General features: G+C 42.2%; 1 protein-coding gene across 3 annotated transcripts in view; it reads left to right on the top strand.

Moving 5' to 3' along the window:
- The window catches only part of suz12b (SUZ12 polycomb repressive complex 2 subunit b), a 59,525-nt gene extending 32,663 nt beyond the window's left edge, over nucleotides 1-26,862 (top strand). For 2 of the 3 annotated variants that reach the window (XM_048555062.2, XM_048555064.2), the window contains exons 6-16: nucleotides 3,573-3,658; nucleotides 4,960-5,191; nucleotides 8,913-9,015; nucleotides 9,679-9,784; nucleotides 10,060-10,237; nucleotides 12,277-12,365; nucleotides 13,529-13,672; nucleotides 16,210-16,367; nucleotides 17,349-17,547; nucleotides 18,167-18,246; nucleotides 24,609-26,862. In XM_048555062.2, the coding sequence (XP_048411019.1) occupies nucleotides 3,573-3,658; nucleotides 4,960-5,191; nucleotides 8,913-9,015; nucleotides 9,679-9,784; nucleotides 10,060-10,237; nucleotides 12,277-12,365; nucleotides 13,529-13,672; nucleotides 16,210-16,367; nucleotides 17,349-17,547; nucleotides 18,167-18,246; nucleotides 24,609-24,951 (1,718 nt within the window). In that variant the 3' untranslated portion in view covers nucleotides 24,952-26,862. The remainder of the gene's footprint in view (nucleotides 1-3,572; nucleotides 3,659-4,959; nucleotides 5,192-8,912; nucleotides 9,016-9,678; nucleotides 9,785-10,059; nucleotides 10,238-12,276; nucleotides 12,366-13,528; nucleotides 13,673-16,209; nucleotides 16,368-17,348; nucleotides 17,548-18,166; nucleotides 18,247-24,608) is intronic. The other variant, XM_048555065.2, reaches the window with a different exon arrangement.
- The last annotated feature ends 464 nt before the right edge of the window (nucleotides 26,863-27,326 follow it).

Genomic DNA, 27,326 nt, shown 5'->3' with positions numbered 1-27,326 from the left:
CCATGCTATCCCATATTACATTATCCTCTTTGTACAGTGGAATACAAGGAAGTTTTTAGGTCGTTAAACTGTTGAAATCTGTTCTAATATTAAATCAGATCATGGCCGATCTGTGACTTTGCATTATTAAATTACAATTTAGACCCCCCCCCCGGGATATTGGTATTGCTGGGCAGGCCAGCATTCATTGCTTATCTCTAATTTCCAATGTAAAAGTGGTGATGTAATGCTGCCTTAAGCAGTCCATGTGGTCTAGGGTACATCCAGTGCTGATAAGGTGGAAATTCAAGGATTTTGACCCATTGTCAAAGTAGGAGTTGTGATACAGTTGCAAATGTGTTTCTATTGTAACTGTTGTCTTCCTAGATATAAGTTACAGGTTTACAAGGTGCTGTCAAAGGAACCAGGTTGTGTTACGGAGTGCACCTTTTGGGTTGTAACCATTGACTTGCTAATGTAGCCACAGTCTGGATATAACGGGCTAGTCCAGTTTGGTTTTTGGTCAGAAGTTGGGCATTTTGTAGCGAGTGACCTCCCTCCAAACTCCCGAAAGGCCTGGTCACTGTTTATAAGGCAAGGGTCAGGCGTGTAATGGAATACTTGTCAGTTGCTTGGATGAGTGTTGCTCCAAAATACCCAAGTAGCGCAAAATCGTCCAGATTGTAGCAACCTGCTTGATTGGCACTCTATCCTGTTTAACACTTCATTCCTTCTACCAATGGTGTGTACCATCGGCAAGAGTCACTGCAACAACGCACCAAAGCTCCTTAAATAACCAATTCCAAATCCGCAACCTCCTCCACAAAGGGCAAGGGCTGCTCACACATAGAACACCAGTAAGGGTTGGAACCAAATCATCACTCTTCCACTATGGCTTGATTAAAATTTTGGAACTCCCTTTGAATATGACCATCTGATTCTTGTACCTATACTGGTTCAAGAAAGTGATACTAGGATCAGGAATTATTTTAGCATCAATAAAAGATTGACAAACAGAAGACTACGTTGGTATAACATGGGTGGGGGGTGCATTTTCAGGATTTGATTTGTGGTCTGCCGCAGAGGTCATTGCTGGAGCTGCAGTTTATTTGCAATATATATTAATGATTTGGATGTTGAAAGTGAATATATGTTAGTCAAGTTTGTGGATGGCTTAAGAATAGGTGGGCAGGCAAATGGCGAGGATGACGGTCTGCAGAACGATATAGACAGGCTGAATGAGTGGGTAGAAACATTGCAGATGGAATATAATGTGGGCTGAGGTGATGCACTTTGGCAGAGTAGAGGGTACTAAATATTACTTAAACGTAGAAACTGCAGAAAGCTACAGAAAGAAGGGATTTGGGAATCCTCATCCATGAATCTCAAAAAATAAGTAGCATCCAAGTTCAGAGAATGTTGGCTTTCATTTCAAAAGGAATGAAGCATTAAAAATAAGAATGTTTTGCTAAAACCATACATGGCACATGTCAGTCTACAGCTGGCATACTGCATACAGTCTAGGTCTCTTGATGTAAGGAATAACCTAGTTGGCATTGGAGTTAGTCCAGAGAAGATTGCCTAGGCTGATTCCATATATGGAGGACTATTTGGAGGAGGGTTGAGTGGGTTGGGCCTGTGCTTGTCAGAATTTGGAACAGTGAGATGAACTTATTCAAGCATATAAGATTAAGTGGCCTTGACCAATGCTAGTATATAGAATAAGGAGTCACATACTTAAGATGGAGATGGGATTTCATCTGGGGAAGTGAATCTGTGGAATTCTTCGTGGCAGAGGGCTGTTGAGGCTGGGTTAAGCCTATTGAAGACTGTAATATTACTTAGAGAATTAGTGGGGAAGAGGTAGGAAAGTAGTGTTGTGTATCATCAGATCAGTCATGATCCCTCAGAATGGCCTGTGTCTTATGGCTCACCACCACCACGCTGAAGGCAATAGGGATGGGCATAAATCTTAACATGTGACCAATGATACTTGTATTCCATGAGTGAATTTTTAAAAATCTCTTGAGACTAAAAGTGCGCAAATTCCTGATGTAATAGTATCAGCTTTCTTATAAGAATTGTGGCAGTGTTGCACAACTGCATCTTTCTGTGGGTAATCTCCATATTGATGAATGCGCCGTTTGTCACAGGTTTCCAGTAAAAGCTGATTCTGAATACGTGTGTTGAGTCCAGACATTTGAGAGCCTGGTAGTATGTCCAAGAGCTGATCCTGTTGAGTGTCTGAGGGATCTGAGACCTTTGGAAATGTATTGATCAGTTTGGTTGTAGCTTTTATGATACTCAGTTGTTGAGAAATCATCCTTGTGGCTGTAGTTGTGGCATTTAACAACTTGTGCTTGCACCCTGTGGTCATCTTACTGGCTCAGCAACTTTATTGTGCATGATTAAAAATTAGAATGATCAATAATTTACTGCATACTCTGTACTCAGCCTAAAATGTACATCAGACCTTAGGTGAAATATAACCAGGTCCCTCTTCTGTCCGGTCAGTTAATTCTGTGACTGTTACTACAGTTAATTGAATCTGTGAAGTAAAAATTTGTGGTTGACTGAGCCCTTTTGCATGGTAATACCATTTGCCCAATCATCTGTCCATCTGCATTTATTTGCTGACTTGAGCTTTCTGATTTGCAACTCACTCAGTTGTCATTCTTAAGGTGTGGGTTTGGCTTGAGTCCCACCACTCAACTTAAATGGATGGGGTGCCTTAACTTAGCCTAAAATTTCTTAATGGATGTACGAAGTTCTGGCAGAAGTGTACCTAAACTTGAATATCATGGGTGAACTTGTAATGCCTGTCCAGTTATTTTGCCTTTATTAAATACAGATATGCAGTTGCACTTAACACTCCTTTAATTGAACTTTGCCTCAGCGTTTTATTAAAATTAAATTGCCTCCCAGCAGCATCTATAAGACTGGCCCTTTTTCTGTTGCACACTCTCTTGTCTTGTGTGCGCTCTCTCCGGCCTTGCACCTGCTGTCTCTGGCGCGCCCATGCGCTCACCTCCCATTGCTTTCAGCCTCGCCCACCTGAACTAAGTTAGGATGCAGTATCACAGCATTAGGTGCGACCACTGGGTGCTGCAATTGTCAATAAATGATCACCATGTCAAAGTTTATAATACATTCCTGGCCTCCCAGGTCTCCTCTTCCTCTGGATATAGCATGTAGCAAACCCTCTTCACTTCAACAAGATGCAGTATTGGGGTGATGTGGGTAACTTGCCTTGAATTCACAGTTTTGGTTTTATTTTGTTGGGCAGAGCCGCTCTGCCACTTGGTATCATTTTGACAGCCTGGTGGGGTTTGAGTCTTCACTGTGGAATGGTAGATGTAACCTTCTGTCAGAGTCTGAGGTACAAGTTCAAACAATACTTTGTTTCATGCTGTATGTTTTGTTTGAATAAAATTATTTTATTTGCATTGCTCCTTACTTTAGTTGTAGGTAAATCTGAACAATGTTCTGATAAAATTAGTTCGAATTTTATTGAATTAGAGCATTTAATGTCTTTTCACTATTCAAATCGGTTTGTGTCAATATCTTCTCTACCTCCCCCACCCCCCAACTAGAAAAGCCATCTCAAAACTCGGAGAACGAACAAAACTCTGTATCCCTGGAGGTGCTACTTGTTAAAGTCTGTCATAAAAAACGTAAGGTAGAGTATACAGCTTTTTAATTATTTTAGCCTGCAATGTTATCTGGGATGCTTGTTAGATGTGTATTTTTGAAAGGTGATTAGTGGATGTTGGAGTGCCTTGGTGAAATTTTACATTTCCAGTTATCCTAGAAGATACTTGGTATGTTTACTTAAGGGTTTGTGACAGTGCTTTTGTAATGTTTGATTTAACTTTGACAGGTCAGGCAGGAAGTTTCCTCTGAAGGAATTAAATGAGATGGTTAAAAGCCCATAATGAAATTGAGTTATACTGGAATTGATCTTGACTTAATTGGTCTTTATGGTCTTGTTCATATGCTAATTTGTGACCACAGTGATATTTGAGCCCCATCCCAAAGCATCTTCATCCTTTGCCATTGCAAATAAATATTACAATAGGGGTTCCTAAATGAAGGGGGGAACAAACAAGGAAATTGGATAGTTTTCCCTCTTCCTTATTGAGTAATGTCATAGTGCTATTTTCCAGTAACTTTTCTATCATTCATTCTCGGGCTGAGGATATATCTCTGGCATGGCCAATATTGTTCAATCCTGAATCCCCTTGAAGGTGATGAGTCACCTTGAATACAATTAAGTGTCTTGCCTGAATTCTTTCAGTGGGCATTTCGGTCAACCATATTGTGGAGAATTTGGAGTCACATGTATATCAGACTAGAAAGAAAACCAATTACCTTCCCAAAATGGCAGCTGAGGTTTGGATGGTGATAGTTTCATGGTCACCATTCATTGTAGAATGTTTATTTGTATTTATATTTCCCCTTTACCATGGGTTATTTGAAATTGGGCTTCCGGGTTTCCAGATTACTAGTTTTAATGAAACTGTTACGCAGCTGCACCCTTGTTATTCCTTGTAATCTTTTAATAGACCTAGTTTTCCCCATTATTAATTTCACGAGATGGGGCATTCATGGAGGACTTGAATTTGATTATCACTGCAGTGATGTAACTCAGTAACCAAAAGCTCATCTGCTCCACAAGATGCTTTGTGTGTGATCCTTTTCGTCCTGGAGTTCTTACATTTCACAGAATTTGTCTGGAAATTTACGCATCTATTAATGAAGTGGATTGGAATCTTTTTGTCCTCTCTTGCCCCAAAGCCAAATGTGCTGTTTCTGGAATTTCTGATATCTAAGATTTGGTTTCCTGCAGTAAGTCACTACTTTAGCACTTTTTTTAGTAATGAGAGTACGTGCAGTATTAGAAATTACTTTTTTTTAAACCTTTGTTGCAATTTGCATTCGAGCAAGTAGTTCATTAACTTGTCCATTTCCTTTTTCAAGGATGTTAGTTGTCCTATCAAGCAAGTGCCTACAGGTAAAAAGCAGGTGCCTTTGAACCCAGACAACAGCCAGGCCAAACCAGGCAACTGTCCTTCCCTAGCAGTCCCCAGCAACGAGTTTGAGCCCAGCAACAGCCATATGGTAAAATCCTATTCGTTGTTGTTCAGAGTGACCCGTCCAGGTAGAAGGGAAATGAATGGACTAACCAATGGAGAGATTAATGAAAATATTGGTGAGTATGATTCTTCATGAGGCTGAGGGCATTCTTGCTGTAAATTACTGAGCCTTGTAAAGCTTGGGATTTTACTAATACTGTAAATAGCATTATGGAATTCCTACAGTGTGGAAGTTGGCCATTCAGTCCATCAAATTCAGTTTGATCCTTCAAAGAGCACTCTGTCCAGAACACCCTTCCACCTGTTCCTGTAACCCTGCCTTTCCCACGGCTAACCTGCCTAGTCTGCATGTTCCTGGACTCAATGGGCGGTTTAGCATGGCCACTTCACCTTACCTGTGCATCTTTGGACTGTGGGAGGAAACTGGAGGAAGCCCACTCAGACGTTGGGAGAATGTGCAAACTCCACAGGCAGCCACCCAAAGCTGGAATTGAACCTGGGTCCCTGGCGCTGAGAGACCGCTGTGCTGACTACCAAGTCACTGCGCTGCCCACATATAGGACTAAAAATGTTTTGAAACTTTAATCCCATCTTTGCATTTATATTGAAACTGTATGAAGTTTGTGGATTTAAAATGTGAATTGCATTCTGTTTGCGAGAATTTTTGATACCTTGATTTAATTAATTTTAAAGCTCAAATATTCCTAGTTGAATTTGAAGATCATGTTAAGATTGTAAAAATGCTGCAGTTTAGCAAATGGTTGAAGTGACCTTGTGTGAAGAAATGTAAGATAGGAGTAGGCCATTCAATCCCTCAAGTCTGCTGACCACTAAACACACAGCTGATCTGTCCCAGTTTTAGCAAGACTTCGCCTATTTTAAACTCCAATACTGAGCACTAAAGACCAAAATTCCGTTGACTACTTTAATTACTTGCTCCACTGTATGTAACCCTTTTTGTTTCTTGCACAGCAGATCTGAGAGTCCTATACATGTATGACTCTACATTTAGTGGTGAATCTCTTTTCCTGCCGAAGTGTGAGATTCCACACTTGGCAGGCAGAATTTAATGTAGCAAATTTTTTGTTTCGTTTTTTGCCTACTTGCTCAACCTTTCTATAAGAGAACAACAGGTGGCACAGTGATTAGTACTGCTGCTGCACAGCGCCAGAGTCCCATGAATGACTGTGTGGAATTTTCACTTTTTCCTGGTGTCTGTGGGTCTCTGGCTTCCTCCCACAGGTTAGGTGGATTGGCAGTACTAAATTGTCCAAGGATGTGCAGACTAGGTGGATTAGCCATTGTATAAGTGGGATTGCAGGGATAGCAGAGGGTGTTAGATCTAGTTGGAATGCTCTTCAGAAGGTCAGTGTCGACTCGATGGGCTGAACGGCCTTTTTTCTGCAGGAATTCTGCTTCAATAATCCCTTTGCAGGTTTCTCATTGAGTGTGGCATTAATGATGGGTGTTAATTGCAGTATGAAATCTTCAGTCAAACTGGACAGTTGGCTATTCGGTGATCATACTTAATCTCTCCTTAATTTTTATTTCTTGGCCCCAAAATTTGCTGAATAGCCTATATTCATAGAACATAGAACATAGAACAGTACAGCACAGAACAGGCCCTTCAGCCCACAATGTTGTGCCGACCATTGATCCTCATGGATGCACCCTCAAATTTCTGTGACCATATGCATGTCCAGCAGTCTCTTAAATGACCCCAATGACCTTGCTTCCACAACTGCTGCTGGCAACGCATTCCATGCTCTCACAACTCTCTGCGTAAAGAACCTGCCTCTGACATCCCCTCTATACTTTCCACCAACCAGCTTAAAACTATGACCCCTCGTGCTAGCCATTTCTGCCCTGGGAAATAGTCTCTGGCTATCGACTCTATCTATGCCTCTCATTATCTTGTATACCTCAATTAGGTCCCCTCTCCTCCTCCTTTTCTCCAATGAAAAGAGACCGAGCTCAGTCAACCTCTCCTCATAAGATAAGCCCTCCAGTCCAGGCAGCATCCTGGTAAACCTCCTCTGAACCCTCTCCAAAGCATCCACATCTTTCCTATAATAGGGCGCCCAGAACTGGACGCAGTATTCCAAGTGCGGTCTAACCAAAGTTTTATAGAGCTGCAACAAGATCTCACGACTCTTAAACTCAATCCCCCTGTTAATGAAAGCCAAAACACCATATGCTTTCTTAACAACCCTGTCCACTTGGGTGGCCATTTTAAGGGATCTATGTATCTGCACACCAAGATCCCTCTGTTCCTCCACGCTGCCAAGAATCCTATCCTTAATCCTGTACTCAGCTTTCAAATTCGACCTTCCAAAATGCATCACCTCGCATTTATCCAGGTTGAACTCCATCTGCCACCTCTCAGCCCATCTCTGCATCCTGTCAATGTCCCGCTGCAGCCTACAACAGCCCTCTACACTGTCAACGACACCTCCGACCTTTGTGTCGTCTGCAAACTTGCTGACCCATCCTTCAATTCCCTCGTCCAAGTCATTAATAAAAATTACAAACAGTAGAGGCCCAAGGACAGAGCCCTGTGGAACCCCACTCACCACTGACTTCCAGGCAGAATATTTTCCTTCTACTACCACTCGCTGTCTTCTGTTGGCCAGCCAATTCTGTATCCAAGCAGCTAAGTTCCCCTGTATCCCATTCCTCCTGACCTTCTGAATGAGCCTTCCATGGGGAACCTTATCAAATGCCTTACTGAAGTCCATATACACCACATCCACAGCTTGACCCTCATCAACCTTACTAGTCACATCCTCAAAAAACTCGATAAGGTTCGTAAGGCATGACCTACCCCTCACAAAGCCGTGTTGACTGTATTTGATCAAGCCATGCTCTTCCAGATGGTCATAAATCTTATCCCTCAGAATCCTTTCTAACACCTTGCAGACGACAGACGTGAGACTTACCGGTCTATAATTGCCGGGGATTTCCCTATTTCCTTTCTTGAAGAGAGGAATTACATTTGCCTCTCTCCAGTCCTCAGGTACGACTCCAGTGGAGAGCGAGGATGCAAAGATCTTCGCAAGTGGCGAAGCAATTGCATTTCTCGCTTCCCAAAGCAGCCGAGGACAAATCTGATCCGGGCCTGGCGACTTGTCAATCTTAATGTTTGACAAAATTTTCAGTACATCAGCTTCCTCTATCTCTATCCATTCCAGCATGCACACCTGCTCTTCAAAGGTTTCATTCACTACACAGGTCGTTTCTTTCGTAAAGACAGAAGCAAAAAACTCATTTAGGGCTTCCCCTACCTCCTCAGGCTCCACACACAAGTTCCCTATGCTATCCCTGATCGGCCCTACTCTTTCTTTGACCATTCTCTTATTCCTCACGTAAGTGTAAAATGCCTTTGTGTTTTCCCGGATTCCTTCTGCCAAGCCTTTCTCGTGCCCCCTCCTGGCTCTCCTCAGACCATTTTTGAGCTCTTTCCTTGCCTGCATGTAATCCTCTATTCCTGGGCATTGGTTTTGTCTAGTAGCAATGTTACGTTCTTGACTAAGGTCTCTTACTGAATTTGGTATTAGTTTAAAAAGTCCTGGGAGTTTGTCAGTTGGTTCCTGTTGAGATGCGAGTGTCTCGACAAACCATGGCCCACAAACTGGTAAAAGAATGTTATGTTTTGAATTAAATGTGTTTTAATCTTTCAGACGACATTGATTAATTTTGGTTTCTGTATCATTCAGTGTGGTTGAACTGAACTGTTTCTGGAAGGCTTGCAGTTGTGCTCATGTTCACATTTGATAACCTTATCCTATAAATAACTGAAATCTCCACTCATGATATGATATTGATATCTTTTTTAAGAAGTAACAGACGAGATTCCTAGTAGGCGCAAGCGTAATTCGTCTCACAAAGATGATGGGGAGAAAACATTTGTTGCTCAGATGACCGTCTTTGATAAGAATAGGTAGGTAGTTACATGTATGATATACAACTGAAAGGGCTATGCGTATGTGTATATGTTGTCTTTCCTTTCAAGGCTAACTTTTGATACAATGTAGTATGGGTAAGCTGCAATGTGCAACAGATAAACATGTTTGAAAAAATGTGCTGGCATGCTGTGGTTCTTCAAGGGGATAAATCTAATTCTTGGGGCTAAAGGAATGTGAAGAGTATGGGGATGAGTGGAAACATAGTACTTTGTAAGATGATCAGCCATGATCCCATTGAATGGTGGAGCGTACCTGAGGTACTGAATGGCCTACTCATGTTGCTGTTTTGTATGTCAGTGTTTAATTGATTTGCTTGAAGATCAGACTTGGGAGCACCTTTGTTAAAAAGTAAAAGATAGAACCACAGACACTCTTAAAAACCCTTCACTCCAGACACGAGCATCCCAGCCTGGGCACATTGCAACATGCGTGTCCTAAGGCAAGATCTGAGTGAATAGATTTCCTGTGGAGCAGTTGCCTGTTCTGGAATGAAAATACACTGTTTAACTTCACCTTCCAGTAGCAGTTTCTTATCTTGACCCTTGTCTCAGCAATGCTGCTCACTGTGGCCACTGTTACATTTCTAAGTTTTGTGCATGTAATTGTACTTCCCTGAATCTGATGCTGTTTATCTGCAGGAGGTTGCAGCTGCTTGACGGGGAGTATGAAGTAGCCATGCAAGAAATGGATGAATGCCCTGTTAGCAAGAAAAGAGCAACATGGGAAACTATTCTGGATGGGAAGGTGCGTATTGCCCTGACCCTGGAATTTTCATTTCCAGACATTGCAATGCTGAGTTAAATGCATTACTCTGTCCTTTTTGATGGCTTGTGGCATAATATTTTCACAGCATTTGAGCAGATTTGATTCTTCTTTTTAGTTGTCAGCTTTACACTCAACAACTTGAAAGTCTCCTGTGGCTTCTGTTCTTTATCTTACAGTCTGCTTGTTGATATTTTGAATTTTGCAGTAGTACCTCAAGCTTTTTTTGCTCTAATTACTATATTTTTGTTTTGCAGCGGTTACATCCTTTTGAAACCTTTTCTCAGGGTCCTACACTCCAGTTCACCCTTCGATGGACAGGAGATGCGGTGGATAGATCCACAGCTCCAGTTGCTAAGCCTCTTTCAACTCGCAATACAGATATCCCAGTTGCAGAGACCAAGCTCAACTCGGTGAAACCAGCACAGACCCTCGGTAAAAACTTGAACTCGCATCAGTTTTGACCTCAGTATTTTGAAAGAACTCTTATTCAGATTATTAAATGATTATCAGGATTTGAACCCTTGTCCCCAGGATTAGTAACATAGCATTACTGTAATTACAACACTGCACCTGAAGAGTGAGAAAACATTTCTCGATGGTCGTGAAGAATATTCATTCTCACCTGCGTGTATGCTAAATCAAAAATTGTGGTCACGTGCATTATTCTCAAGTTCATGTTTAACTGAAATCAAGTAAATTTGTGTTCAGCGGTGAATGGGGGAGATGTGGTTGAAGTTGCTGTTTGCAATCCATTCTCTTTTAAATAACACCAGATATACATTTATATGACATCCTTGGTCTGAAATTGTGAAACATAGCAAGTAGGCAATAACAAGGTGTAGAGCTGGATGATTACAGCAGGCCAAGCAGCATCAGAGGAGCAGGAAAGCTGATCTTTCGGGTCGAGACCCTTCTTCAGAAAAATAGGAATTAGGGTGTGGGCCATTTGGCCCTTCAAACCTGCTGCACTGTTCAGTATGATGGTGGCTGATCACCCAACTAGGTACTCTGTTCCTGCCTTCTCTGGGCACCCTTTAATCTCTTTAGCATCAAGATCCATGTTGATGCCCTCCTTGAAAACATTCAATTCTTTGGCCTCAATTGCCTTCTGTGGCTGCGACTGAAATTCACTGCTGCAGTATTACTTCTGAGGTAGAAAACATCATTGGCTGATGTGCCTGAATTGTGAACCATTAAGATTCCTTGAATATTAGATGTGAGCAATAAGTCAATTCTTGGTAGGGTTGATTTGAAGGACAAATATTTGCTGGTATACAACGGTGATTCACCTGCTTCTCCATCTCAGATGTTCATCTGAGAGCAGACAGGATCTCAGCAGTACAAAGGTAGAGGATAATGTTTTTTGCATGGCAGGAGATTGTTTAACAGGCAGGCAATAGAGAATAGGGTTAAACAGGCATTTACAAGTTGAGCAGGTTAGTTCCTGCAACCCTACAAGGATCAGTGCTCCCTATTTGCAACCTTTTTGTTCATGACTTAAGATGAAAATGCTGACAATAATTAGGCACAAGTCACAAGTGTGATGGAATGCTCCCACTTTTGTGGATGGGTGCTGCTCCGCTAACACAAGAAGCTTGACACCATCCAGGGAAAAGCCTGCTTGATTGTCACCATATGCATTCCCTCTGCTACTGACACTCGGTACACACTGCTGCTATTATCTGCAAAGATACACTGCAGAAATGTTTCTCAAGATCCTTAAAAAAACACTTCCAGATCAATGACCATTTCCATCTCGAAGGACTAGGGCAGCAGATCTTTATAGGAATATTATGAGCTGCATGTTCCTTCCGAGCTACTTTCCATCCTGACTTGGAAATCTATCACTGCTCCCTCACTGTAGCTGGGTCAAAGTTCTGGAGCTCCCTAGGAGCATTGTCAGCATGTGGACTGCAGCATTTCAAGGCATCAGCTCACCATCATCTTCAAGACCAACTAGGATCAAGTAATAAATGTTGCCCAGTCAGCAATACCCATGACCCCCAAATGAATTGGGAGGGGGAAACAGTTCTTGGAGCTTAGCAAATTCTAGTAGGTTTAGATCCTGTACTTTAAACAGACAAATGTGCAGGAATTCTTGAATGGAGCAAGCCAATTAGTGTTGTTTGCACAACAATGAAAGGTTGCTGTGCTGTAGTGAAATAAAAAATCAGATCATTTAGTTTAGTAATATTGATAGGATAGGTATTGCCCAGGATACTGGAGAGCACTCCTGCTCTTTGAACACTGGCATAGGATCTGTCACAACAATCCGAGATATCAAGCAAAAGACCTGGTTACAAAAATTTATTAATGAAAAACAACAGCGAATGATACTTCTTGACAAAGCTAGAATTGATGTTTACTGAGTCCAGTCAATGCAACGTCAGTGTGAGCAAGTCTGAATTATGGAGGAGTGTGAACAAGAAATTCCAGATGCACATTTTGTTTAATTTTTTTTTAATATACAGCCGTAAAAGATTCTGTGACGACTGAACTTCAAAATAAAAAGGAGCAAGTTTCAGTGGAGCCACGACAGAAATTAAGGATATTTTATCAGGTACAGTAAACAGTCATGGCAGCATGCTTCTCTCTTTTTAAGAAGTGGGCATGGGCTACAGATGTGTTTGACTGCTTACCTGTCAGTCAGAATACAAACTGGACTGAAGTGGGAGTGGAGATTGTGCACAGCAGTGTTTTTAAATCTTGGAAGATGAGCTACCAAAATCCACTTAGCTGTTGATCTGGTGCCTCCTATTTTATCTCATATCTCAGCTCACTTGCTGAATTCATATTTCTACCTTTTGTTACTGCCAGACTTGATGATTTCAGTACAGTCCTATGCAAGGGACTGTGAATTTTCAAATATTCGGCTTCTCCACAGTGCAGCCTCACTTGGAGGTAACTTGATTTTAACCAAGTACGAGAACAAGTTGCGTGAAAAGCTCAGCATGCCTGGCAGCGTCTGGAACGTTAACTGATTTTTTTTTTCCCCTTCTCAGATGTTGCTAGGTCTCCTGAGCTTTTCCAGCCACTTCTGTTTTTTGTTACTGATGTACAGCATCTACAGTTCTTCCGGCTTTTGTTTTGATTTTAATCAGCTCACTCTCCCTTTCCAAAGCCTCAATACCAAGTCCAAAACCAGCAATGGTGGTCTTGTAGCATGGTTTAAAGCAGTTTTCAAATGCACCAGAAATATTTAAAATAACTTTTTTATTTTAAAGTGTCTAACTGAGAACTGTGATCTAAATCAAAGGGAACCGAATGATCTTAGGATAAGGTTATTCTTCAATTGTAGCTGCATTAAGCTTCCAGAGACCAAACGTAAAATGGCTGCTCTGTCAGTGGCTTATCACGGAGGCTCAATTTGACAGATCACATTTCTTTCCGATTAGAGTTCATATTCAATGTGATTCCATTTCATTGTTTTTCATGCCAGATCTCGTTAATTAAATCTAGCAGCAAGCTTTCCATCTGCTGTGATGGGAAGTACATATTTATCGTGCTGAAAGCTCTGGGGTCAGTTAGTTTGTCATAAATTATACAGCTACCTGTCCAGCTAAGCAAATTGTAATTTTGTTCATTATAAGGCATTCACATTTTCTAATTGGTAGCTTCCAGGCGCTCAATAGACATTGCATACCATAGCCTGCATTGTCGAATAAGTCATATTTAAGGAAGAAATGACTTTCAACTTTTAACTGCTTGCATTTATTTTCACAGTTTCTTTACAACAACAACACACGCCAGCAAACTGAAGCTAGAGATGATTTGCACTGTCCTTGGTGCACATTGAACTGTCGGAAGTTGTACAGCCTGCTTAAACACCTCAAGCTTTGCCATAGCAGATTTATCTTCAATTATGTGGTGTGTGTGAATTTCATCGAAGTCTCTTAAAAAGGACCATGCAGCCAGCTGGGATCAGTCTTTGATTTTTTTGTCTTGGCAAGATTTTTTTCTTTTCCCTCTAAATGCATCCGTTTGTAATCTTGGAGCTTTGTTTGATGGAGGATGCACTACTGAACATTTACTTCCCCGTTCACTCAGTGCTGCCTATTCCATCTCCATACCTCAGCTCATTTGCTGAAAACATTACGTGCCTTTGTTAGCTCTAGACTTGACCACTTCAGTGCAGTCCTCTGCTCCCATGTCCTACTCTAAGTAAACTTGGGTCACCCGGACCTCTGCAGCTTGTGTCTGACTTTGCAACAAGTCTTAGTGCCCCGTCATCTCTGGCAGTGACTCCCAGTTAAGCAATATCTGAATATTTACTTTCATTTCCTTTGTTTTGAACACATGTATGGCTTTGGCCCTCCATATTACTGCAACCTCTTCCAGCCCCAAATCCCTCCAAGATTTCTGTAATTTTTTTTTCCTTTTGTAAGTTCGTAATTTAAAACCGCTCTGTCGCGCTCTCTGTCGCGCTCTCTGTCGCGCTCTCTGTCGCGCTCTCTGTCGCGCTCTCTGTCGCGCTCTCTGTCGCGCTCTCTGTCGCGCTCTCTGTCGCGCTCTCTGTCGCGCTCTCTGTCGCGCTCTCTGTCGCGCTCTCTGTCGCGCTCTCTGTCGCGCTCTCTGTCGCGCTCTCTGTCGCGCTCTCTGTCGCGCTCTCTGTCGCGCTCTCTGTCGCGCTCTCTGTCGCGCTCTCTGTCGCGCTCTCTGTCGCGCTCTCTGTCGCGCTCTCTGTCGCGCTCTCTGTCGCGCTCTCTGTCGCGCTCTCTGTCGCGCTCTCTGTCGCGCTCTCTGTCGCGCTCTCTGTCGCGCTCTCTGTCGCGCTCTCTGTCGCGCTCTCTGTCGCGCTCTCTGTCGCGCTCTCTCGTCCCCCCTCCCAGCACCGCCATGTCAGGGCCCTAAGAACCAGAAAATACATCCGGTATCTCTCTCCAGTTTTAATTCAACCTGCTCCTTCAAGAAGTAATTTTAAAACAGATGTTTGACCCAGTATGTAGTTTGGTGTCATAATTTGTTTAATGCTGCTCTGAGGCACATTTAGCTTATTGTGTTAAAAGGGCTTTTATAAATGGCTTTTCACCACACCATCTGATCACTTCACCAAAGAAGTGACCATTGTATCAAATCCTTACTCCCCAAAACCTGTACTACATCTACCAGGCACAAATCAGGAGAGTGATGGCAGACTCCCCACTTGCCTGGATGAGTGCAACTCCAACAACAATGCAGTCCACCTGATTGGCACCACATCTACAAACACCTGCTCCCTCTCACTGGCACTCAGTCACAGCAATATGTTCGATCTAAAAGACGACTGCAGAAATTCACCAAGGCACCTTAAACAGTGCCAAAATCCAGGACATGGGCAGTAGAAATATGGGAAGAACTACCACCAGCAAGTACCCCTTCAAGCTACTGATTATCCTCACTTGGCAATATATTACTGTTCCTTCGGTGTCGCTGGTTCAGAATCTTGCGTGCCATCCCTAATGGCATTGTGGATCTGCCTATAATGTGTGACTGCAGCTGTTCAAGATGATAGCTCACTGCTACCTCATTGAGGACAGATAGGGATGGTCAATCAGTACTGGCTACCACTACTCTCAACCTGTAAATGAGTTTAAACAAAAATGACAACCCCAGATGATTGACGTTAGGGCAGATTAATATAGGAAATCACTGTAAACTACCTTGATGTTAATAACTCTACCTTGGTTGTGACCAGATGCCCTTTTGCACACTTCTGAACATGCACCAGCAACTTCAGTTGTTTTCAACCAAATGGATGCATTACCTCCCTAACAGCATTGTAAGTGTACATGCAGTACATGCAATTGCAGTGTTTCTAAAGGGTGGATGATCCCCTTCTCAAGGGGACAGGAAATTAGATGACAAAAATAATTTCCTCATCTCCCAAACTATTGAATTTAAGGAAGCTCTAGACTTGTTTTCTCTAAATCTAGTTTTGGTGATGCTCAAATGTTGGCGTCATGCTGTGGGCTCAAGTTTGTGATGGAGTTGAAAATACTTATTTCTCTGCAGTTTAAGCATCTGGTACTGCATTGGTGTCTGATTATGGAACAAAAATACATTGAATCTGAATTCCCCATTGTCAGAATTTGAAAGAACAACTTTGAATTTTTTGTAGCTTTACTGGATACAGGATTCAACAAATTGCTTTCTTTAATAACCAACTTTGTAAGTGTATTAACTTGCTTTGCAGATGTCATTGGATGCAGGTTGGCAGGGGAGCCTGTATGTTATCATAGGAGTCACGTAATTTTGTAAGTGCGAAGTGGATTTCAATAAGATGTTAGAGTAGTGTTGCTGAAGGGAGTTAGGTTAGTTCTACATCTGTTCATTACTCCAGAAGCTTGTTGATCTCTTTGTGTTGACTATAGAGTTCTTCGGGCTAATTGATTTATGGAGCTTCTCATTTTGGTATTTCTTTGCAGCCTCATCCTAAAGGTGCTAGGATAGACGTATCTATCAATGAGTGTTATGACGGCTCTTATGCAGGAAATCCTCAGGATATTCACTCCCAGCCTGGGTTTGCCTTTAGCCGCAATGGTCCTGTGAAAAGGACGCCAGTGACTCACATATTAGTCTGCAGGTAATGACGTACACATGCCCTTGTGTTGTATTGGTGCAGTAGTGGCTTTTGTATTTTCATAAATCAGTTTGCTTTCCTCAGCCATCTAGAGTTGCATTACCATGTGATCCTTGGTCTTTTCATACTTTCTATGTAAACCACTTGGAACCAAGAGGGTGACATGCATTGCCTGTCCCTCATTTAATATGTTGTCTCTTTAGCTGTGAGCTGTAGCGATTCTAGGTGTTGTTCTTTTGGACTTATCCAGCAATGAAGCAATAGTTTAAGAAAGCTTGCAAAAAGGACAAAAAATGCATAAAAATGCAGTCAAATTCTTCCTACTGCTTGGGTCTCATTGATGTAATTGACCCTTCAGTTGCACTTGTGTGAACTAATGACGATTGGGAATCAAACATTTTCCAGTAAATAACTGGTAAATGCTATTGTGATCTTCCTGGTCATTTAAGTTAGAGTAAACAAATGATTAATGTAAAACACGAAAAATAAAATTATTTGAAGCCTTTCCTGTTTAATCCTTCTGGTCTCTTTGAAGTTCAGGATTATTGACTTGTGGATTGAATGTGTAGGTTTTATGTTGTCAAAAGAAATGTGCTACCTTCATTGTCTCATTTCAGCCCAGTTGAGCAGGGAACTCTGGGGGAAATCTGAGCCTTCTACTGTCATCAGCCTGCTCCCATTGGCCTATTTGGACGCGGTTCCAGGTTCAATGAGCAGTTGATGAATTTCAAGCTGGAAATGGAGTGATAAGTCTTCCCAAACCGTGGGGTATGTTTGGCTCCTGACGATTGTTTGACAATTGGTAGCTTCAGGAGATAGAGGCAGAAAATAAGTTACTTCTGTTGCATTTATACATGGATGTACTTGTATGTATTTTAGGGGAAAGTGATGTTATGATCATGGAGCATTTTAATTTGTATGTAGACTGCAAGGTGTCTGTCAAGGCTGGTTCATTCAAATCTTCTGGTAATTTATTTTTTAAAGGCCAAAACGCACAAAACCCAGTCTCTCTGAGTTCTTGGAGTCTGAAGATGGGGAAGTGGAGCAACAGCGGACCTACATCAGTGGCCACAACCGACTTTATTTCCATAGTGACACTTGTCTGCCGCTCCGGCCACAGGAGATGGATGTGGACAGTGAGGATGAAAAGGATCCTGAGTGGCTGAGAGAGAAAACCATTACAGTTAGTATTCAGTACTTCATCAAAGGACTGCTGTACAAAGTGTTTAGGTGCATGATGATGGTGTTGAGATAGCAAATTGGTCTTTGATCTTTCATTGGAATGTCAGGCAAGCATATAATTCCTCATTTTCCCCTTCCTGTTCACCCAGTATGATTTATTTATGTATATCACTTCCACCCACCCTTTGAAGATGATGGGTGTTGTGAAATTCCTGATGCCTGAAACTGTCGCCACCCTCCAGTCTTGTTTTGGGATGGTGAGTGAGGATCACAACTTAACTGGTCCTGTCTCTGACATCTCCAATTGAACTCAAATTCAATTTCTTTAGCTCCCCTCTGCAGTACTGTTGGAGATGATAATCAAAGCTTCATGTTCAGCTAACTTGGTGTAGATGGTGAGTTCACCTCAAATTATAATGATCTTTGGCTGTGCAACTAATGAAGAGATTAAGCTTTTACAATTGATAAACCTTCCTATCAATTGTATTTCACTGTAATGAGTTCAGCAGTGTTTTACCTTAGTACAACCTTTTTGGTTTTTACTATTTGTTTAAGAAATGTTTCTGCCATTGCTGGCATAAGGAAAGTGAGTTTGATTTTTGTTTTTCTTTAAACTACAGCAAATCGATGAGTTCACTGATGTTAATGAAGGAGAGAAAGAAGTAATGAAACTGTGGAATCTGCACGTTATGAAGCATGGGTAATTTTTAGATCTTGTTAATCTCCATTGGCTGGTCTGTTTGCTGTAGAATATTGTAATAGGATAATGTGTTCTGAAGCAGTAGCAAATTACCAACTGCTGTTCAGGATGCATCCTGAGTTTTTCATGTTTGAAAAGTCCAGAGATGGTTAGAACAGATACTTGATACTTTTGTGTTAACCCAGGTCTTTCAAAAATTGAATATGTTAAATTGTGAATTTCTCATTTTAACCATGAAATTAACAAATAGAATGTGCCTTTGTTGCAACTGTGGCTGTGCTTGTTGCATTCAGAGCAATTTGATCAATTCCTAATCTAGAAGTGTGGAGCAAAAGGAATAAGTTGAGAAATGTTTCTGTTGGATAGGAGTATTTGCAGCCCTTTAAGTCCCAGTGTGAGTTATGATCTGGTTGAGGAAATGATCTACACTTGAACAGGAATCACTGTTAACAGCTTATAGAGATTTCTAAAATTGGATAATGAATTTCTGCACATATTAATAAGGTGCTGGGAGAATTATTTTTGGTTGGGGTGTCTTTAGTTGAATAATCAAGACCCCCAGTAGCATACTGAGGAGCAGGAAGATCTTCTACCTGGACAAGCATTCCTCACCAATATCCTCCAACCCCCTTTAGCTGGTCACTTCTGACTTTTATTTGTGTGGGTTTTGTATGTGAAACTGGCCTTTGTATTTGACAGAGCACTGCGTGAACTTGATGTTTAAGTGATGTTTCCTAAATCAGAAATCTGCCTTAGTGAGCATGTGATAGCTTTCCTTAAGTCTCACCTATCAAGTAGTCTATTCAGCCTATTGACCCCATGTTGGCTGTCTGCAGAATAATCTAATCTATTTCATTCCCCTGCTATGCCCCTGTCGCCCTAATAATTTGAGTCTCTTAGAACATAACTGTACAGCACAGCACTTTGGCCCACAGTGTTGTGCTGAACCTGACGCCGCATGAAACAAATCGCTTCTGCCTGCCCTTGGTCAATATTCCTCCATTGCTTGCATATACATGTCTTTATCTAAAAGTCACTTAAACGTCCCTATGGTGTTGTTTGCCAGATTCCTCCTGCTCTGTATGAAAAGAAGAAAACAACTTTCCCCTCGTGTCTTTCTTGAACTTGCCCCTTTCACACTAAATGCATGCCCTCTTGTATTTGACACTCAACTCTTGGAGGAAAATGATTCTGACCATCAACTCTATATCTGTGCATCTCAATTTTGTCACGTCTCCCGTCAGTCTCTGCTCCATAGAAAACAGTCCAAGTTTTCCTAGCTTCTCCTTGTAACTCATACCCTCAATAAACTTCTTCTGCATGCTGTCCAAAGCCTCGTTATCCTTCCTGTAATGTAGTGACCAGAATTGAATACAAATGTAAGTGTGGCCTAACCAAAGCCTTATAAAGCTGCAACATGACATCCTAACTTTTGTTCTTAATTCCCTGACTAGTCAAGCCAGCATGCTAGTATATATTCTTTACCACCTTGGGTGGCAACTTGCAGGGACCTATGGACTTGAACCCCAAGATCCCTACTTAATCAGTGCTGTTCAGAGTCTTGCTATTAACTGTATACTGTTACTTAACATTGGATCTCCCAAAGTGCAGCACCTCGCGTGTACTCAGACTAAACTCTATCTGCCATTTCTGTACCCATATCTGCAACTGATCTATATCCCTCTGTATCCTTTGACAACCTTCTACACTATCTGCAACTGCTCCCATCTTTGTATCATCTGTAAATTTACTAACCCACCCAACTACACTTTTATCCAGAGATAACAGGAACTGTAGATGCTGGAGAATCTGAGATAACAAGGTGTAGAGCTGGATGAACGCAGCAGGCCAAGCAGCATCAGAGGAACAGGAAGGCTGACGTTGCGGGCCTAGACCCTTCTTCAGAAAATCGGATTTTCTGAAGAAGGGTCTGAGCCTGAAACGTCAGCCTTCCTGCTCCTCTGATGTTGCTTGGCCTGCTGTGTTCATCCAGCTCTACACCTTGTTATCTCTACACTTTCATCCAAGTCATTTATATGTCAAAACAGATCCCAGTATGGATCCCTGCACAATGCCACAAGTCACTCACCTCCGGCCTGAAAAACACCTTTCCCACCACTACACTCTGCTTTCTTTGGATAAGCCAATTCTGAATCCATGCAACCTAGTCACTGTGCACTCCATGTATGTTAATATTCTGGTTGAGCCTATCATAGGGACCTTGTTTGATAGCCTTACTACCTTCATTGATCATCTTTGCTTCCTCAAAACTCAGTCAAGTTGGTATGACATGACCTACCCTGCACAAACCCATGCTGACTATCTCTAGTTAGGCCATGCTCTTCAAAATGCACATTAATCCAATCCAAGAATTCTTGCCAATAGCTTCCAAGCCACTGATATGAGACTCACCAGCCTGTAATTTCCAGGATTATCTCTCTTTCCTTTCTTGAATGGAGGAGCAACTTTAGCTATTTACCAGTGTTTTGGGACCTGTCCAATGGCTAACAATGGTACAAAGATCTTGGTCGAGGCCCCAGCAATCTCCCCTCTCTCCAGCCTCAATAAACTGGTGGCTTAACCATCTTAATGCTCAAGAGATCCAACACCACCTTTATTGATCTCAAAATGCTAAAGCAATTAGCATGCTCAACACAAATCTCACTATCCTCCAAATCCTTTTTCTGGGTGAATACTGATGCGAAGTACTCATTTGGGATTTGGCCCACATCCTTTGCCTTCAATCCTTGATGATCCTACCTTCTCGCTAGTTATCCCTTTATTTTTGATGTATGTATAGAATGCCTTGGGATTCTCTTTAACCCTACCTGCCAAGGTCACTTAATAACTCCTTGCTGTCCTAATTCTCTGCTTGAGTCTTTTCCTGGTTTCTTTATATTCCTCCGGGCCCTGTTCGACTTCAGCTTCGTAAACCTTACATGTGCTGCTTCTTTCCTTTTCGACTAAATTCACAAACTCCCTCTTTATTCAAGAACCCCTTAGCTTGCCATCCTAGTCCTTCCTCCTTGCTGGAACATGCCAGTCCTAAACTCTGCTCAGATCTTTAAGCAGTTCCTGCATGTCAAATGTGGACTTGCCTGATAACAGCTCCTCCCAGTTAACACTCCCTAGCCTAATACTGACTTTATTTGCCCTGCCCTAATTTAGTACCTTGTCACAAGATCCTGACTTATCCTTATTCATAGATATCTTAAAACTTAAGGAGTTATATAGCTTTAAATTGAGGGGTGAAAGATATAGGACAGATGTCAGAGGTAGTTTCTTCACTCAGTAGTAAGGGAATGGAACGCTTTGCCTGCAACGGTAGTAGATTTGCCAACTTTAGGTACATTTAAGTCGTCATTGGTTAAGCATATGGACGTACATGGAATAGTGTAGGTTAGATGGGCTTCAGATCGGTATGACAGGTCGGCACAACATCGAGGGCCGAAGGACCTGTACTGTGCTGTAATGTTCTATGTTCTATGAGTTGCGATCACTATTTCCAACATGCTCTTCCAATAGAAGATCTGTCACCTGGCCAGGCTCATTAATCAATGCAAGGTCCGAAATGGCACCCCCGGTCAATTGGACTATCTGCATTTTGTTTCAAGAAAGCCCTTTTGAATGCGCATGACAAATTCTGCATTGTCTAAGCAACTTGCTGTAAGGGAGTCCCAGTCAATATTAGACAAGTTAACGTCACCCACTGGCAGCTAATGCATCTTTGTATAATCTGCCTACATATTTGCTCCACAATGACTCGGTGGCTTTTGGAGGGCCTATAGCATAATGCCAACAGTGTGATTGATTTATACCCATCTTTGAGCTGTCTCTAATGGGATCCCCATGGTGTGGAAGCCAATTTGGCCCACAGAGTGGACAGTGATCCTCCAAATAGCATCTCACCCGTATAACCCTGCATTTCCCATGGCTATTTCACCTAGCTCACACATCCCTGGATACAATAGGCAATTTAGCATCATTGGACTCTAGGAGGAAACTGAAGCATCTGGAGGAAATCCACTCAGACTTGGGGAGAATATGCAAACTCCCACATACAGTCAGAATTGAACCAGGGCCCCTGGTACTGTGAGGCAGCAGTACTAACCACTGAGTCACTGCGCTGCCCGCATTGCCCAAGTGGATGAGCCCTCCAATTGCCCGAGTGCAGATGTGACATTCTCTGAGTAGTAACACAACGAAACGCTGGAATGTTGAGCACCCAGTCCTGTCCTCCTCTCAACTAAGTCTCCAAATGACCACAACGTCATAGTCTCGTGTGCTGATCCATGCTCTATGCCCATCTCTCTTACCTACAGTACTCCCTGCATTGAAATAAACACACTTCAGTCAGTCTGCCAGTACCATAGTTTTCATTTACCTGTCTCTACCTGTTCTTCCTTTCTGACTGGTCCTAACGTCTACCTGCTCCCTCAATCCCTCCTCTTGCCGACCTGCAGTTGTGGTTCCCAGCCCCCTGCCTCTCTAGTTTAAATCCTCCCAAGTAGCACTAGTGAGCCGTGCTGTGAGGATATTGGTTTCCCTCAGGCTTGGGTGCACCTGTCCGTCTTGTACGGGTCACCTCTGTCCTAGAAGTGTTTCCAATGATCCAAAAACCTGAAACGTTGCCCCCTGCACCAGCTCCTTATCCGTGCATTCAACTGTGCTATCTTTTTATTCCTGTCTTCACTGGCACATGGCACTCAGTAACCCAGAGATTAATACCCTTGGTCCTGCGTTTCAGCTACTTTCCTAACTCCCTGCACTCACTCCACAGGAACTCATCCATCCTCCTACCTCTGTCATTGGTACCAATGTGCACAATAACCTCTGGCTGTACACCCCCCCCCCCCCTTAAGCATTTCATGCAACCACACAAAGACATCCTTGAGCCTGGCAGCAGGGAGGCAGCACACCATCCTGGTGTCAGGGTGGGGCCACAGAAACGCCTATATGTGCCCTGACTAGTGAGCCTCCTATCACTATTGCTATCTTTGCCCGAACCCTGCTCTAGCGCAGAACCAGCTTGTGATACCACAGGCCTGGTGGCTGCTATTATACTCCCCTGAGAAGCAATCCACCCCCAATAAAATAAAAATAAACAAAGTAGCTTCCTGTTACAAAGGGGAATAGCCACAGAAACTGCCTAGCAGCTACCCATCTACCTGACTGAACCTGTGGTGTGATCACCTCCCTGTAACTAGTGTGTATCATGCTGTCTGCCCCCTGTACGCTCCTCACCTGATGAAGGAGCAGTGTTTCGATAGCTTGTATTTTGAAATAAGCGTGTTGGACTATAACCAGGTGTTGAGACTACTGGCATTTTAGTTGAAAGTGCAGCTTTGTCGACCTACAATTCACTTGTCATGTTTTCACAAGCACTAAGCTACTTCAGTAGAGAGGTTGGATATTATCCTGACTACCTAGATGGGGACCGCTTTGCAGAACACCACCTCTCGGTTCGCAATAAACAACTGCACCTCCCAGTCGCAAACTATTTCAACTCCCCCTTCCATTCTTTAGATGACATGTCCATCATGGGCCTCCTGCAGTGCCACAATGATGCCACCCGAAGGTTGCAGGAACAGCAACTCATATTCCGCTTGGGAACCCTGCAGCCCAATGGTATCAATGTGGACTTCACCAGCTTCAAAATCTCTCCTTCCTCCACCGCATCCCAAAACCAGCCTAGTTCGTCCCCTCCCCCCACTGCATCACACAACCAGCCCAGCTCTTCCCCTCCATGCATTGCATCCCAAAACCAGTCCAACCTGTCTCTGCCTCCCTAACCTGTCCTTCCTCTCGCCCATCCCTTCCTCCCACCCCAAGCTGCACCTCCATCTCCTACCTACTAACCTCATCCCACCTCCTTGGCCTGTCCGTCTTCCCTGGACTGACCTATCCCCTCCCCACCTATACTCTCCTCTCCACCTATCTTCTTTTCTATCCATCTTCGATCCGCCTCCCCCACCTCCCTATTTATTCCAGAACCCTCACCCCATCCCCCTCTCTGATGAAGGGTCTAGGCCCGAAATGTCAGCTTTTGTGCTCCTGAGATGCTGCTGGGCCTGCTGTGTTCATGCAGCCTCACATTTTATTACCTAGATGGGTACATTGGCTTCCTATTTTGGTATTGGATGTAAAATTTCAGATCTGATATTTTTGATGTCAGCCAGCTTGCACTTACTCTAGGATTTGGAGTTTAGCACTAAGGTGAATGGAGTAATCAAGTATGCCCTGCCGTGTCTAGATTTAGTTGTGGGAGGAAGCTTACCTGTTTTCTGCATAATTACATTAGGTGTTTAGAGAATTCTGATTCTTGTAACAATCTGTTAATAGGCTCTCGTTACTCTCTACAGGTTCATTGCTGACAATCAGATGCATCAATCCTGCCTGCTCTTTGTAGAGACTTGTGGACCAAGAATAATTGAGAAAAACCTTTGTCGGAACTTTCTGCTTCATTTAGTTAGCATGCACGACTTCAACCTGATTAATTTAAACACCATAGATAAAGTAATGGCCAGGCTCAATGAGCTGCAACAGAAGCTGCAAAGAGATTCTGCTTTAAAACTGAGACAGGAGCCCATGGACGAGAGTCGGCCAAACAGTGACGACAGTGGTACGGGCATGAGAGACAGAAATTCAAGCACTGACAGTCTCTCTTCGGGAATTACCAAACACAGCAAAAGGCACAAGCTCTGAAATGAAACATTTGTCCTATTTTTTTAATCCCTCCCCCTTCATGGACCCTCATCCCAACTTGACCCTTTCTCAGCCTGGGCACAGTGGACAGTCACTGAAGAAAGAAGGGGCAAAACAAGATTGATCCATAAATGTTGCAGCTGAAATCTGCAGAAGATCCAAGTGGACAATGGGTTAATTGGTAACAGTGAAACAAGACAACAGTGTTGTATTAAGATTCTTTATTCTTGTAAATGTTGGTTTTGAATTAATTTAGCTGATGGAGTACAATTTAAAAAGACATTGCATTCGCCACAGTAACCTGAACATGTACAGTTCAGCTAGCTGCAGATGTTTTCTTTGTGCAAAAATCATTCTTTCTAGAAAAATTTTTTTGGCTCAAAACCAAATCTTTCATACCATCCATATGGCAGTTTTAAAAAAAAAATTGTTTTAAATCAAAGTTGTTTTTGTCAAAGGAATCTCAAAAGGATAGGGTTTCACTTTACATTCTCCATTTTTTAAAACAAGCATGTTCTTTAGATGAAGTATACAATATAAAACCATGAGTGTAATGAAAACCTTTCTGCTTAAAAAAGAAAAGTGCAATTTAAATGGACAAAGTTTGCGTGTGTATATCTCTCGGTCTTGATCTTGCGACACAGAAGTAGCACTTCTCTGTTCCTGTTTAGAATTTTTTGTGTCTGTTTAATAGTATGTTTGAAATGACATCTCTACCCTTTCTCGCTCTTTATCCACGCACCTCTTTGAAGTTAGTGTCTGTTCTAACTGAAATATGTTTATTTTGCTTACTGTCTAGCCAGACTTGTGTGCACGCATGGTTGATGTGCTTTATTTGTAATGTTGCTCTTTTCAATGGCATGCAAGCGATTGAGTTTTTTTTGCTGTGTTTCACCAATGCTATGTTCTGAATATATTAAGGCTGTCTTATCGACAGCCACTTTGAAAAACTACGAACAGGAGAGGAGTAGTTGGGGTAGTCGCCTGAGTATTGGTGCTGCCATTCCAGTTGGCTGTGGGGTGGCAGTGCACAGCAAGGCTGGACTAGGAATACTTATCTACTCTTCTTGCAATATTCTGAGACTCTTGCTTTCCTGTTATCAACACACCATGTATTTATTGCAATAGACACTTAAAAAGTAATGACCGGAAGGTATGTAATTTACGCAATGTTTTGCCACATTAGAGTGCACAGTCATTTGTGCCGGTAGAACACATTTTGGAGTAATGTAAATGTTTACAGTTTTTTTCCAATGGAAAGTGATTTTTCACTACTGGTGCAGTACCAGGGATGCAGGTTTTTAAACTTAGTAAGCACTGTGGACCGATTCACATTATCACCTCGGGTGTTTATTTTTTAAAACTTCCTTAAAATGTGCATATTTTTCTTTCTTAAAAAAAAATATTTAAAATGAGGGGGAGGGGGCTTCTGTTTAAACAGTTTACTTTGAGCTACAGACTTTTTTGACTCTACTTGAGTCACCAATTTTTTCCAGCGGTAAGTGCATTTCTGTGAAATTTTTTAGACTGTTTTTCCCTTTTTTTAATCTAGTGTCTGTATAGCCTGTGCATATCTTGTCTGTGGCTTTGATCTGCTAATGCTGTGCACGTGTAAATTAGAATTTTTTTTGTAATATGGTTGGGGTGCTGTAGTGTTTTCCTGCTGCTAATGTTTCTTTCTTAGCAAAGTAATTCCACTTTCCTGCTACAGATGGTTGGCATGGTCTGCACAGTTTGACAGCTCGAGATTTTGAATTAACGCTGGAAATTTTGGATTTCATGAAATTTCACACTGACTTTTTAAAAAAAAAACAAGCCCGCACTTTCCTGTCAACTTTTGTAACCAAACTGGTCATTGAAATGTTAATGGGTTTTTCTATTTAAAAAAATAAAAATAAGACATTTTTCCTACTTCAAGTTGCCAACCTTGCAAATTTTAATTTAGAAATTGAGATATAAAACTCCTTAATGAAGCTAAGCTTGAGTAACCCTGAAATGGCACAGCATGGCTGATGTCAAAGGAATTTGTGTTTTGCACATTATGCTTTATAAGAAAAATATAAAGGGAAGTTAACTAGGTCTAGAACTTCTTTTTGTGGAGGCTGGTGGGACAGAGGAAAGAAGTAGTTTGTTTGCTGCCACTGTATTTGATTTCTGTTTCTTGTGCTTAGCACTGAGAGGTAACTTCAATGCAAGCCATCTTTGTCATGTGTTTTTCCATATGTAGAAAATGTTAACTCATCAAGACCTGAGAGAGTGTGTTCCCTTTCGTTAGGGTGGTTGTGTTCAGATTTTTAATCATGCTTTCTTCTCTATTACCAATGCTTGCACTCCTTGTTTTGAAGCTGTTATTTTCCTTTCTGGATTCCAGTTCA

Source organism: Stegostoma tigrinum, chromosome 22 (genome assembly GCF_030684315.1).
Source record: "Stegostoma tigrinum isolate sSteTig4 chromosome 22, sSteTig4.hap1, whole genome shotgun sequence".
Taxonomy (NCBI): Eukaryota; Metazoa; Chordata; class Chondrichthyes; order Orectolobiformes; family Stegostomatidae; genus Stegostoma; species Stegostoma tigrinum.
Note: the sequence above shows the minus strand (reverse complement) of the source record. Positions and strands in the feature narration are given on the sequence as shown.